Raw genomic sequence first — 13909 nt, 5'->3', positions numbered from 1 at the left:
CTGTGCCCCCACCCCCCCACCACCACACTCACCTTTGTTACAGAAGCTGGAGGGGATCAGGGAGGCCAGCAAGAGGGGAAACAGCAAGGGGGTCATGGCGTGTTGTTGGCAGGGCAGGGCCCCGATTGCTCGCCCCCAGAGCCTGGAGCCCTGCTTGTTCCACCTTGGGCAAGGGATGCAGGGGCTCTCCGAAGAGGGGAGGGGAGAGGGCAGAGAGCAGGGCAGAGATGGAAAGGAGCCTGCCGCCCAACCTAGTCCATGGGGCAGACCCGGGCAGACCCCAACCTGGGCGGCTGGGCAGGGGGGAACCGGCAGTGGCTGCTGCTCCTTCCTTCTGGAGCCGGGCGTCCTCACTCTCTCTCTCTCTCTCTCTCTCTCTCATTCCCACCCCATCCCCTCTACTGCAGGATGACGTCAGCACGGCCAGGCGAGGATTGATGGGGCCGCTGGCCAATCGGGTGGCTGGGGGGGGCCAGGTGCTGCAGGGCGGGAGGGAGCCAATGGGACTGGGGAGCAGGGGCGGGAGGACTTGTTAGGGCTTTTTCCCCTGACTGCAATTTAGGGGAGCAAGGGAACTGCGGGGGCTGGGGAGGAAGCTGGAAAGCCGTAGAGGAGGTGGGGGAAAAGAGGGACAGGGAGAGGATCGCGCAGCTAGAAGCCCGGGGGTGGGAAGAGGAGACGTCAAACGGAGATCTGAAGGAGGCGAGGAGGGACAAGTATCCACGTCACCCCACCACCACCACCACCACCACCAACTCTGCATTAACCTCTTTTCACAGCCCATTCCATCAGCAGGACCCTGCTGGGTGCCTCCTGGGAACCGCCAAGTAAAACCCACAACCTGAGCCCCAGAGATGCTAGCCTTTCAGGTCCCAGCCCCCAGTCTCTGAGGAATCCAGGGGGTGGTCAGCAAGTCGGTGGACCGAGCTCTAGGACCCGAGGAAAAGCGAGATGTCTGTGCCCCACCTCCCCCACTCACCCCCAGGCACCTGTCGGGACAGTTCACCACCAGGTGGAATTTTTTCCTGCTGTCTACCCTGCCTGCCTCCCTCTCCCCAAATTTCTCATCTTAAACCATGTTGACCCAAACCAGCCTAGTTGGTTCAGAAGCCAGAAAAGTTGGTAGGTCTGAGAGGCAGAGAAGAGTGCGGTGTAGTGTGGTGGGGAGAGGGGAGGGTAAGGCGAGAGCACACCACCTCAGCCTCCAAAGGAACACATCTGGGAAGCATGGACTGTGCAATGAGGGTAGCTGATGGTGCCATCCACGACTCCAGAGGGAGAGGGGAAATCCCTGGGTCCCAAGCCAAAGAGTGTAGAATTCTCCAGAACAGCCAGCCAAACTCCTCCCTCACCTTCTGCTCCAGACTTTGAACTCAGCAACTCAGACAGCCCCCTCTGCAGTTTTTCTGCTTCCCTCCTCACGGTCCTGCAGGACAGGGTCCTGAGCTCCAGCGTCGGGGCCCCAGCTCAGCAGAGCTGTGTGACGAAGCTGTGGGGGCCAGCGCAGGAGGATTTTCTTCACTGGGGCTCCTGGCCAGTTGGCTGTCTGCACTTCTTTCCCCACCTCTTCTTCCCCTTCATACCTTTTGGAATCCCTGGTGAGACATTGCTAGAACTCATCCTTGGGTGAGTCCGAAAGGTCCCTCCCCGCCATGCAGTAAGGTCGGCTCCCTCCCCGGGGAGTCTGCTCCGGAGTTCTCCGGACAGTTCCCAAGCCTTCCACACTTGGGCTGGAAGCCAAAACTGACCTTCGGAAAGGCTCAAGTGTTACCTGACTGACAGCCCCCAGTCCTGGTCCAGGTTCCTTCCTCAGGAAAAGCCGAGGTCAAGCACAGCCTTGCCAAGTCCCCTGCCCATCTCTGGGGCTGTGGACACCAGCCTCACGCTCATCGTGGGGGAAGGGGAGAGGAAGTCTGGCAGGAGCTCTTATTGCAGCAGGGCCCCCAGCGCTATAAAAACCCTGGTAGCTAGGACCTTACACAGGCTGCCTCAGTGTGTGCAGAGCCTGGCTGGGAGACTCCCAGCCCCACCTGTCAGACGACACCCGCTTCATCCTCCCCCAGTCTCTTACATTCTCCTGAAATCTTGACTTCCACCTTGGCCAGCCTGGACCATGCCTCCCAACCTCACCGGCTACTACCGCTTCGTCTCCCAGAAGAACTTGGAGAACTACCTGCAAGCTCTGAGTAATGTCCTCGCCCCCTCTCAACCCTCTCACTCCCCTCCTCCCCTCCCCCTTCCTGCCTCCAATCCATTGAGGAGGGGGTGATGCTGGGGTCTGGACATTATAGACAGGCAGGGGGTAGGGGGTGCTGGCACCTGACTTGGGTCCCTTTACTAGCCAGGGACATTGCTAGGAGGGAGTAAATCCACAGTCCTAGACCCAGGCAAGGGGATGCTCCCAGCCCTGGGCTGCTGATGTGGGTGGGGAAGCCCCCGGCCCGCTAAAAGGACCCTCACTCAGACCCTTGCTCAGAGACGGTCCCCACAGATGTCAACATGGCTCTGCGGAAGATCGCCCTGCTGCTCAAGCCGGACAAGGAGATTGACCAGCGGGGCAACCACATGACAGTGAAAACCCTCAGCACCTTCCGAAACTATGTTCTGGAATTCGAGGTGGGAGTGGAGTTTGAGGAGGACCTGAGGACCGTGGATGGACGAAAATGCCAGGTGTCTTTTCTCAGGCCTGTGGGAAGGGGCTGTGGATGGGCATGGGGGCTCTTAACAACTGGGGGTGAAATAAAATGACCTGTCACAGCAAGATAAAATGATGACCACAGTAGCCTGCCCCGGGATGTCACCCACCAACCCCTGACTCTCTCCAGCGTCTCCTCTGCCCACTCTGAGCACCAGCCAAAAGGGCAACAGGAACAGGTGACCCTCAGGCCAATGAGCAAGCCTGTGCTCACCCTCTAGCCTGTGACCCTGTGGACACCACAGTCCCTTCTCTCAACCTCTGTAACTCCGCTCCTAGGCGGTCCTTTCTGCTTCTTTCGTGTTCCTTTTGACCTCCTCTGCAGACCCTCATTCCCCTATTAATCCCTTAAACTGAGATTTTCCCCTAGTATCTTTTTTTAAAATTAGAGGATAATTACTTTACAATATTGTGATGGTTTTTGCCATACATCAACATGAATTGACATTAGGTAAACATGTCTCCTCCCTCTTGAGCCCCTTTCCCACCTCCCTCACCATCCCACCCCTTTAGATTGTCACAGAGCACTTGCTTTGGGTTCCCTTCATCACACATTAAACTCCCACTGGCTATCTATTTTACTTATGGCAATATATATATTTCAATGCTATTCTCTCAAATCATCCTACCATCTCCTTCCCCCACTGTGTCCAAAATCTCTGTGTCTCCTTTGCTGCCTTGCAAGTAGGATCATCAGTACTATCTTTCTAGGTTCTCTATATATGCATTAATATGCGATATTTGTGTTTCTCTTTCTGACTTACTTGACTCTGTATAACAAGTTCTAGGTTCATCCACCTCATTAGAACTGACTCAAATGTGTTCCTTTTTATAGTGGAGTCATATCCCATTGTGTATATGTACCACAACTTCCTTATCCATTCATCTGTTGATGGCCATCTACGTTTCTTCTATTTCCTAGCTATTGCAAATAGTGCTGCAATCCCCTAGTATCTTGTCTTGACTTTCTCCCTCTTGTCTGTGTACTATCCATGGGCTAAAGCATATACACCCATGTGTTCAATGAAATCTACAAACTGCTCTAGACACAAACTCTCCAGTCAGAGGTGCCACCTGAGCTCCATGGCCAAGTTTCATCTGCCTGCAAAATGTTTCCATCTGGATGCCCCAAGGTCAAAGCCAAAGTCATTATCTTCCTACACAGACCTCTTCCTGCCTTTATATTTACTGTCTCCATCAATGGCAACAACCAGCAGGAACAAAGCCTGGGAGTCACAGTTATTGCCTTATGTTCCCTTACCCCTGTGTTCCCAACACATGCGTGTATACACACACACACACACACACACACATGCGTGCACATGTGCACCACATGTAATTAGTCAAGAAGCCTTTATAACTGTTCTGTGCTGTCCAATATGGCAGCTACTAACCATATAAAGATATTTGAAATGTAACTGGTCCAAATTTGACATGTGCTATCAGTATGAAATACACACTGGATTTTTAAGATAATACCAAACAAGAGTATAAGACACCTCAGAAATTGTATATTGATTACATGCTGAAATATTATAATATTTTAGGTTGAAATATATATATAATATAATATTACATGTAATAAAATTATAATATTTTAGGTTGAATAAAATATAATACTAAAATTAATTTCACCTGTTTCTTTTTGCTTTTCTAATGTGGCTACTAGAAATTTCTAAAATTATATATGTGGCTAGCATTTAGGACTCACTACATTTCTATTGAGCATCAGTTGTTTACACGGCTGTCATCTGTTTCTTCCTAGCTTTTCTAACACCACCTTATTTCAGGCCCTCATTTCTCATCTGGTGCCCCAAAATGGTTCCCATTCTTGACTCTCCTCTAATCCACTCTGCCTACCATAACCACAGTACTTTTAAAATGTAAAAGTGACCATGTCACTCCCTGACTTAAACCCTTTCAGACAACCTGCTATGTTCCAGGTAAGGTTCACATGCTCCACGTAGCATCCAAGGGCCTCCCCACAAAAACACTAGGCTAGAGCCCCCTCAAAACTATCTATTCGTCTTCCTTACCTCTGTTTCTTTTCTTGCTAGAAAGTTCCCATTATCTCCAATCTAATTAACTTCTTTCCTTGAAGACTCAGCTCTTCCCTCTCTGCTCCCATCACCAACAGTCTTGTTGGTATCACAGATATAATACCTACTGACCTCTCCTCTAACCGATCAAGATTCTGAGCTCCTTGGAAATTCCCAGGCGGTCCAGTGGTTAGGACTCTGAGCTTTCACTGCTGAGGGCCTGGGTTCCATCCCTTGTTGGGGAACTAAGATCCTACAAGCCATGTGGTATGGCAAAAAAAAAAAAAAAAAAAGAACCAAAAAACAAACACGCATAAGATTCTGAACTCCTGGTTTGGGTAGGGCCTATCCTATTGGGGTTTCCCAGGTGGCACTAGTGATAAAGAATCCACCTGCCAAAGCAGGAGACACAAGAGATGGGCTTTCGATCCATGGGTTGGGAAGATCCCCTGGAGGAGGAAATGGCAACCCACTCCAGTAGTCCTGCCTGAAAAGTCCCAAGGACAGAGGAGCCTGGCGGGCTACAGCCCATGGGGTCACAAAGAATCGGAAATGACTGAGCAACTAAGCACACACATAGACTATTGAGGGTCCAAATAACGCTGCTTGGAATGCCTAGCTCTGGTCCACTCAGCTCTGATTTGGGGAGTTGACCCTTCATTCTCAAGGACATTGCAGCTGCCCTTGAGACTGAGAAAGAGGAGAAAAGAGATTCCCCGGTTGTCTCCCAACCAATCTCCCTTCTTTCCCAAAGTCTCCTCCAGGTCAGCCAGAAGTATCAGAGGACAAATTCTCCATTCTTCATCACCCAACCCCCAATTTCATCTCCCCCAACCCCGGGATTATCCTGCTTCATCCCCCTCTACCCAAATGGGCACTGTCACACAGTGTGGGGCCCCTTCCAGTGGCCTTTAGGAGTGGGAGGGGACGGGAGTTTTGCTGAGTCACTCAGAAGGAAGGGGCTGGAGCAAGACAGTGTCTGCTGTGATGCAGGGCGTGGGGGCAGCCCAGCAGAGTAAGGCGATGCATTTGGGGTACCCTACAACACCCCCCCCAGTCTTCCTTTATTCCTGCTTTCTCCATAGACCATAGTCACCTGGGAAGAGGAGCAGCTGGTTTGTGTGCAGAAAGGAGAGGTCCCTAACCGGGGCTGGCGACTCTGGCTGGAGGAAGAGATGTTATATCAGGTGAGCGGGGTGGGGACTGGGAGAGGAGATGCATGAGGGTGTGTCTGGGAGGGGGGCCTCCAGCTAGGACCCATTCCCTTGCCCAAATCAGGTAAGTCTACTACTCCAGCCCGCCCCCTGCCAAAGAAGGCAAGGAAGGAAGGAACATGGGAGCCCTGGGAAGAGTGGAGAGGGGAAGAAGTCAAGTGGCCATGGTGGGCCCTGGCTGCAGGTCAGATGCGTGTCCATAAATCATGACCGGAGACATGGAGACTTAGCCACTTCAGCTCCCTGACCAGATCCCTTCCTTCCTCTGGGATGGAAAGTTGAGGGTTTGGAAAAAGGTTACAGTTCCCCATATATCAAACACTCCAGCTGATGTATCCTGAAGGATTCAGTGGAGGTCAAGAAACTGAGAAAGGGGAGTGGCTGGTAAGAATCTTCTCTGTCCTTATTATTCCTACTCTGCCCCCAGGAAGTGACCGCACGAGATGCAGTGTGCCAGTGTGTCTTCAGGAAGGTCAAATAGCCGGAGAGGAGCTGAGGGCCCCCCTCCCCTCCTGGACCACATGAGTCCCCAGATTCCTCTTGCCTGTGTCCCCTTCAAGCCCAGATGGTCCCAGGTCAGCAGTCCTTGTCCCAGTCCACTCACCCTGCCTCTGCGTCCCCCTCCCCCGCACCATGTTAATCTATAACTTGCAGCCCCTGGGCCAAAGTCCTTTCCTTCTCACATTCCACTGCCCGATAGTGACCTCATATCCAGCTCAAGGTCTGCCTCCTGGATGAGAGAAACACGCAAAGGGAAAGGGCCTTTGAGAATAACGGACTTCCACTCTCTTTCATTCATTTGGCCTCTTATTTTCCATCTAAGAAAGCACTCAGCTTCATGTACTGGAGCATTAGTGGAAACTCCATCCTGGTGGAGCTTTTGAGAGTGACTGGACTCTCAAGAATCTAAGCAGGAGCTACTGGGGCTCTTGTCCAGTTCCTTGTCCTTCTTCTTGAGAAATTCCCTGGGCTGAATAGAACCAGGCCCAAGGCATGGCCCCAGCCACACAGAGTTCAACAGACATGTTGACTGACACCTAATGAGCCTTGCCAATCATATACTTGCATCCTACATGTTGGGGAAGAGGAATGGGTCAGGGTGAGACCTTTATCTGGTGCCAGGGGAGGAGGAAAGTTTCTAAATAGTGAGCTGGTCTCCATGTCTGCTTTGGGAAGGACAGGCAACAAGAGGGTCAAAAAGGACTGAAAAGGGAAACAGATGAAGGTGTCCACTTAAAAATAGTCACAACCTGAAAGTTCAGAGTTATGTTTTATTTGGTGAGAATTCTTAAGACTTCAGACCCAAAAGACAGCATCTCAGGTGACCCTGAGAACTGTTGGGGTGTGGGGGTTGTCATTCAGGTTATGTAGAAGTTTTGCAACAAGGGGCAGGTAGTCTGAACATCAAAAGATTATTGTTAATTAAGGAAAACCAGATATCTCAAGTTAAGGAATTTAGCGCTTTTATATGTATGGGAAGATGCGAGAGCCTGGGCTTACTGAAAGCATTCCTTTCATATGCAGCTCAGCTATCTGGGGGCAGCATCCTGCAATTTGATTTGATTTGATTTGATTTGATTTGATTTTCACATCCTTAGTTCCTCAGTTGATGGACCATAAGGAGTGGCTGCAGCCTGACAGCTGCTGGATTGCAGGCATTGTTCTTCCTGGGTGCCCTGTGGGCTCAGAAATTCACTTTTGAAGGGCCAGACTCGATGTTGGCCGTGACATCCTTGTTTAGTGATATGGCTGGGCTTCCCAGGTGGCATGGTAATAAAGAATCCACCTGCCAAAGCAGGAGCTGCAGGAGACCCAGGTTCAATCCCTGGGTCAGGAAGTCCCCCTGGAGATAAGAATGGCAACCCACCCCAGTATTCTTGCCTGGAGAATCCCATGGACAGAGGAGCCTGGTGGGCTGCAGTCCATGGGGTGGCAAAAAGTTGGACACAACTGAGCAGGCGTGCACTACGACTCCATTTCTCAGAGGGTTCAAGGCCAAGGACTTGAAAGATGAAGGACATGAAGGTGTGAAGGCAATAGTAGGTGTGACGGCAACAGGCCTCAAAGACCCTCTGCCTACAGTCCAGCAAGGCTGGGGACAGAAGGTAAGAAGGACAACTGAAGACAGCATGGCTCCTCCTAGGGGCCCAGAATCACTGCCCTAAAAAACAGCCCAGAAGGGTAGGGCCTGTCCAGAGGTCAGGCCAGCTCCAGCCTCTGGTCACCTCCCTACCTACAGAGGCCTTGGCTCTTTCAGAATAAAAGTCCCGTGGGGCAAAAGCACAGAGAGAAGGCTCAGGTGGAGTGAGGATAGTGCCTGGCTGGAGCAGGGGAGGGGATTGCTGAAAAGTCCCTGGCAGGTGCTCACTGGATGCCCACCCCTGCCTCCTCTTCCTGCAATGGCTGGGCCCCTGCTCATTCGAGACGGTCTCTGGGGCTCGGCCACAAACTAGGATTGCAGCACTCAACCCCCGCACCAGCCTGGAACAAAATTTGGAAAAGACAAGGACAAGAACTCAGAGCGGACCTGAGCCTCTTCTTCCCTGCGCAGCCTCTTTGCAGGGCCTCCAGCAGAATGGGGAGGGGAGAGCCCTCCGAGAACTGGGGACCCTACCTTTCCCTTCTGGGCGCAGGGAAGCCATGGGGAAAATGCTCTGGGTGTGTATTCACCAGGTCCCGGCCACTCGGAGCTCACAGCGCATGTCCAGGTCTCTATGCACAGGACTGCCCGCTGTGCTCTGCATGTCGGTCCCTGGCTGGGGTCTCTCCAGAGGGCCTGACCTGGGAGCACGTTGGCTTCCCCGGTGACCACCGGACCCCAGCAGAAGCAGCCTCGTCCCCCAGGACTCCTATGATGCAAGCACCCACACCCGCCCCACCCGCGGGTCTGTTGCCTTCCCTGGAATCCTCCCCTCCAGGAGCCAGAATGCAACAAGAGGCCTATAGACACCAAAGGAACACGAGCCACCAGAGGATGGACTGAGCGGCTTCGGGGTACCTCCAAGTAGAAGTGGATACACCCAGATTCGGGCTGCTATTTCCCCTGTGGGCAGCAGGGGGCGCTGCTTGCTGCAGTGGGAGCCAGTTACCCACCAAATTCAGTCCCTCCTCCAACACCCTGTTGGATAGACACTCCATCCCTGCTCTGGCCAGACAGACAGACACACACACACAGTCCAGTTCTCAGTCACATGGGCTCACTATGCCAAGGCCCTACCCCTCATTCAAATCAGGCTGAACCACTCACTCTCAGATGGAGGAGTTAGTCACCAGGGGCGCTGATGGGTGAGTAATGCAAAGGCAAGGGTTGGGGTGCAGGCAAAACAGCTATGGACAAGTGGTCCCACCCCAGCCTTTCCAGGATCACAAAGTTGTGGATCCCAAGACCAGCCTTAATTTTGTTGACCAGAGTCTTAGCGCCCAGGGAGATGATCAGGAATCAAGGATGTTTATCTCCATGTGACATAGAGTGACTGCACCCCTCTAACCCAGCCCCATGCCAGGCCCCTGACCCCTCCCCATCCACCAGGCCCAGATAGCACTGAATGGTCACAAGCAACTGAACCCCAAATGATTCTCTGTGTGTGCTTAGTCATTCAGTTGTGTCTGACTCTTTGTGACCCCATGGACTATAGCCTGCCAGGCTCCTCTGTCCATGGGAATTCTCCTGGCAAGAATACTAGAGTGGGTTGCCTTGCCATCCTCCAAGGGATCTTCCTAACCCAGGGATTGAACCCAGGAAGTGGGTAGCCTATGCCTTCTCCAGGGTCTCCTGCATTGCAGGTGGATTCTTTACCAGCTGAGCTACCCTAGGTCAGTCCAGATCCCTGTGCTCAGAAGAAACTGACCAACCTGGATGAGAGGTCAGGAGTGGGCGTGTGCCCTGAAGCAGACAATCCCATGTTGCCCAAGAAATCAGACTCTGCTTTCTGGTTGGGGCTCCACAGGGGGCAGGAATGACAAAGTCTAAGCTGTGTATCCCCCAAGTTGCCCCATCACCTTAGCCACCATCTCCATGCAGCTACCCCCATGTGCCCAGACTTGCAGGTTTAAAGAGCAGCAGGAAAGTCCTCACCTGCAGAACACAAAGGCATCCCAACCTGGAGCTGATCCCGTAACTCAGCAGGACCCCTACTTCGTCAGGGGACCCTTAGAGGCCACTGCAAACCCTGGAGTCCCAAAAGAGAGAGCAGAGTTCTAGCCCCATTCCCTCCCCTCAAATGTTATCCTCTGCAGGAAGGAGGCTCCAGCCATCCCTCCATTTGTGCTGGGCCTACCCAGTCCTTCAGGCCCAGCAGACGAGCCACGAATATGTGTATTCCATTGGTGGGGGGTGGGGGAGATGGCTGTGAGGCTCTTCATTGTGGCAGGGGGTTTTCTGTATCTTTGGTATGTTGCCTCGAGGCATGTAGGATCTTAGTTCCATGACCAGGGATCGAAACCACATCTCCTGCATTGCAAGGCAGATTCTCAACAGCTGGATCACCAGGGAACTCCCATCTGTGTGGCCTGTCACCCACATTCTAGAGGACTGCTGGGAGCCAGCCCTTCTCTCTTCCATGTTCTGGGCAAGACAAACCTAAAAGCACGGCTTTCCAAGGTGCTGTCACTGCCTCTCTGTGTGACCTTGGGCAAACTATTTCACTGCTGAGCCTTGGTCTCTTCACAGGACCTGTCCGCTCAGCCTCCATGCTCTGTAACATCTACCATCCTGCCTTCCACACCCACCTCTCCCCTTGGTTTCCTCTCTCCTCCCAGCAGTTTGCAGACAAACCTTGCCCACTGCTGTCTTTGACCCACCTGTGAGGAACCTGTTGTCATTCTTAATGTGTGAGGTCCCAGATGGAGAGAGAACCCCAACAAGGGAAGGGCAGCTAGGTCACAGAGCACTCCCCCACTCCTCCGGGGAGGGCTCCCCTGCCTCTGTTGCCACTCCCCTCCCTTCCTTTCTTTGTGAGCAGCACAGATGCGACAAGGAGCACTGTTTGGAATAAGGGTTTGTTAAAGTCTTGGAGAAAACAAAAGGAGCTAGGACAGAGAGTATGACAGAAGTGGATCATCTGAGGTCCAAGTGCAGCCTTGCCCACAGACTCCTTATTGTCAAAGGAAGGGATGGCGCTGGCTACAGCAGAACCGCCTGCCCATTAGCAACCCAGGCACATACACACTATGTTTAAAGAGTCCTTCACTAAAGGACTTTATTTCAGGCTTGAGAGTCAGCACAAAGCCCCCAAGGGGATAAGAGCTTTGGAACTGAAACCTCCAGCCTCTGAACTCGTCTCTTTGGACGATCTGCTGGCGGGGGACCGCAGTCCTAGATTCTCGCTATGTTTACCCTCCCAAGGTTGGAAAGGGCGTCCTGTCTGGGGCTCCTCTTTCCTTACCCATCCCTTTCCTTTTAAACAGCTTCTTGGTCCTTTTTAACCCTTGGCTGTCTTCCCAAAGCCCCGTCTCCTCTCAGGTTTGGTCCCGGAAGGTCATACTTTGATCTCTGCAGTCCTTGATGCGGTGGATGAAAGAGTGTTTTGGTTGTTAAGGGTGAGAAGGAGAGGGTCAGAGCCCTGAAAGGCACTCTGACTTCAGGTTACTGCATGTAAAAGACAACCATATGTAGCAAAAATGACATCCTGCTAGGTGATCCTCTGCATTTATTGTACTAAAATAAGCTGTCTACTTCTGGACTTCTCTGGTGGTCCAGTGGTTAAGAATCTGTCTGCCAATGCAGGGGACACAAGTTCAATCCCTGGGTGGGGAGTATTCCACTTGCTGCAGGGCAACTAAGCCCATGCTCCCCAATTACTGACACCCACACGTCATAGAGCCCGTTCTCTGTAACAAGAGAAGCCACTGCAAGCAGAAGCCCAAGCATTACAAAGAAGAGTAGACCTCTGGCACCATAACTAAAGAAAGCCCCCATACAACGATGAAGACCCAGCACAGCCAAAATTAATTAATTAATTTTTTAAAAAGAAACAGCATAAAATGAAATAATCTGTCTACTTGTGTAATAGCCAGCCCCCAATCTGGCCCCCAAGGATCCCTGCTTCTCTGAATTCCCTTCCTGGAGTTGTCTCTTCCCACATTGTATCAGAGTTGGTCTGTGGGCCCAATATAACATGGCAATGGGGATACTCTGTTACTTCCAAGGCCAGATTATAAAAGACATTTCGGATTTTCTGTAAGACATTGTGCCTATAGCTAACCCTTGTACACTTAAAATTTTGTTAAGAGGGTACATCTAAGGTCAAGAGCTCTTCCATAATAATTTTTTTTTTTTAATTTAAGCCACTTGGGCCCCCGCTTTGCTCTTTCTCAGGCTTCCTTGGTGGCTCAGTGGTAAAGAATTTACCTGTAATGTAGGAGACTCATGTTCGATCCCTAGGTCAAGACAATCCCCTGGAGGAGGGAATGGCTACACACTCCAGTATTCTTGCCTGAAGAATCCCATGACAAAGGAGCCTGGTGTGCTGCAGTCCATGGGATCGCAAAGAGTCAGACACAACTTAGCAACTGAACAACAACAACACATGTGACATTGTTCTGTATTTTCCAAGTCTCCTATAAATGTGCTATCATACTTTCATAATTTAAAAAATAAAAAAAAAATTTTTAAGAATTGGGGGAAGATGATTTAGGGCAATAAAAACCTGTCCATCCACAAAAAGCTATGGCTCCATATCCATATCCAGTGTCATAGGCCCTTCCATCCTAGCCCTAAGCTCAGACACCTGAGCACCCAGAACCAGGGCCCACATCTCAGTGTCCAGTCCTCAGAAGTCTAAAAAGAGTGGAGGTAGGTGGACTGCCTGTCTAAAAAGACAGGCAGGCGGCCTCTGTTCTTCCTTTTAGAGGCCCACCTGCTGGACGACTGAGAACCCACCTCTTCCAGAGGTAATTGTTACAAAGAACATCCAGCATCTTCAGGTAATACCCCGCCCCTTTGACAGGTGTATGACCTTACTCTGTGGTTTCAATAACACAGCACAGTCCACTTTGGTAAGTCTCACGTCATTAGAAAGCATGCCTGTCCAGAGGCCGGGAGGGGGTCTCAGCTAGAGTCACGTCTGTGCTGGTGGGAAGCTTATTGACAAATTCTGCAGAGGACAGAGAGGCAAGGACCCAAAGACCAGCAGCAATGTGGGGGGGGGGGGGGGTATCCATGCAGACGTGTCTGGGAAGAGCCATTGCTGCCCCTGGACTCTCGGGACACCTCGCCGAGTAGGGAATCTCTGGGACCCTCCCCAGCCCACAAGGGCCAGCACAGTGACCCTAGAGCCAGATGCTTCTTTGCTGAAAAGAGGGAGGGTGAGATGGAGAAACATGAGCAGAAGAAGACTCAAAGCAGATGCCAGTGGGTTTAGCCAAATCTGATGACAGGAAAGAGGAGGCCACTAGGGAATGTGTCTTAATGGCTCTGTTTCCCTGTATTCTCTCCAAAGGTCAGAGACTACAGGCAGCCCCCTGGCCAGCCACACTGTGACTTCTGAGCACTCACCAGGCCAGATCCACCACGGTGCCAGAGCCCTACCACCAAATGAAGACCAGAGTGGATATTAGCCAGGCCACCAAGTAAGGACCTGCCGAGCCATCTCAACGACACCCTCCATCCACAATACTGCTCTCTCTAACAAAGGGCAAGGTACCCAGCAGTGGAAGGGAAAAAGTGGAAGCTGTGACAGATCTTATTTTCTCGGGCTCTAAAATCACTGCAGACTGTCACTGCAGCCATGAAATTAAAGACGCTTTCTCCTTGAAAGAAAAGCTATGACAAACCTAGACAGCATATTAAAAAGCTGAAATATCACTTTGTTGACAAAGGTCCATCTAGTCAAAGCTATGGTTTTTTCCAGCAGTCATGTATGGATATGAGAGTCGGACCATAAAGAAAGCTGAGCACAGAAGAATTGATGCTTTTGAACTGGAATGTTGGAGAAGACTCTTGAGAGTCCCTTGGACAGCAA

The 13909-nt window shown here is 51.5% G+C and overlaps 2 protein-coding genes across 7 annotated transcripts in view; one reads left to right on the top strand and one right to left on the bottom strand.

The window, feature by feature from the left end:
- CLSTN3 (calsyntenin 3) overlaps positions 1-13909 on the bottom strand; it is a 60010-nt gene that overhangs the window by 29562 nt on the left and 16539 nt on the right. Inside the window, exon 1 of one of the 5 annotated variants that reach the window (XM_025283133.3) lies at positions 1353-1489. The exons of 3 other annotated variants lie outside the window; for them this stretch is intronic. Coding sequence is in view for 1 of the 2 variants with exons in the window: in XM_006065862.4 (XP_006065924.3) it covers positions 33-96 (64 nt within the window). In the remaining variant the exon portion in view is untranslated. Of the gene's footprint in view, positions 1-32; positions 958-1352; positions 1490-13909 lie in introns of those variants that run through there. One more of the 5 variants, XM_006065862.4, reaches the window with a different exon arrangement.
- RBP5 (retinol binding protein 5) lies at positions 1471-13450 on the top strand. 2 transcript variants are annotated; one of them, XM_025283141.3, is made up of 5 exons: positions 1471-1598; positions 2106-2186; positions 2492-2670; positions 5820-5921; positions 6376-7204. In XM_025283141.3, exons 2-5 carry the CDS (start codon positions 2114-2116, stop codon positions 6427-6429), a joined length of 408 nt encoding a protein of 135 aa, XP_025138926.1. In that variant the 5' UTR covers positions 1471-1598; positions 2106-2113; the 3' UTR covers positions 6430-7204. The 2 variants fall into 2 exon arrangements, with proteins under 2 accessions (XP_025138926.1, XP_025138927.1); XM_025283142.2 differs by lacking the exons at positions 1471-1598; positions 6376-7204 and adding an exon at positions 13388-13450 and having other exon boundaries at positions 1986-2186.

The sequence above is a fragment of the Bubalus bubalis genome, chromosome 4 (genome assembly GCF_019923935.1).
Source record: "Bubalus bubalis isolate 160015118507 breed Murrah chromosome 4, NDDB_SH_1, whole genome shotgun sequence".
In the NCBI taxonomy this organism is placed as follows: Eukaryota; Metazoa; Chordata; class Mammalia; order Artiodactyla; family Bovidae; genus Bubalus; species Bubalus bubalis.
This window is presented reverse-complemented; position numbering and strand designations above follow the sequence as displayed.

Bases quoted from the DNA above. Each gene is read 5' to 3' on its own strand.
- RBP5 (XM_025283141.3), top strand. From the start codon at position 2,114: ATGCCTCCCAACCTCACCGGCTACTACCGCTTCGTCTCCCAGAAGAAC. The intron at 2,187-2,491 runs GTAATGTCCTCG...CGGTCCCCACAG, and splicing joins GAACTACCTGCAAGCTCTGA to ATGTCAACATGGCTCTGCGG. The intron at 5,922-6,375 runs GTGAGCGGGGTG...CTCTGCCCCCAG, and splicing joins AGGAAGAGATGTTATATCAG to GAAGTGACCGCACGAGATGC.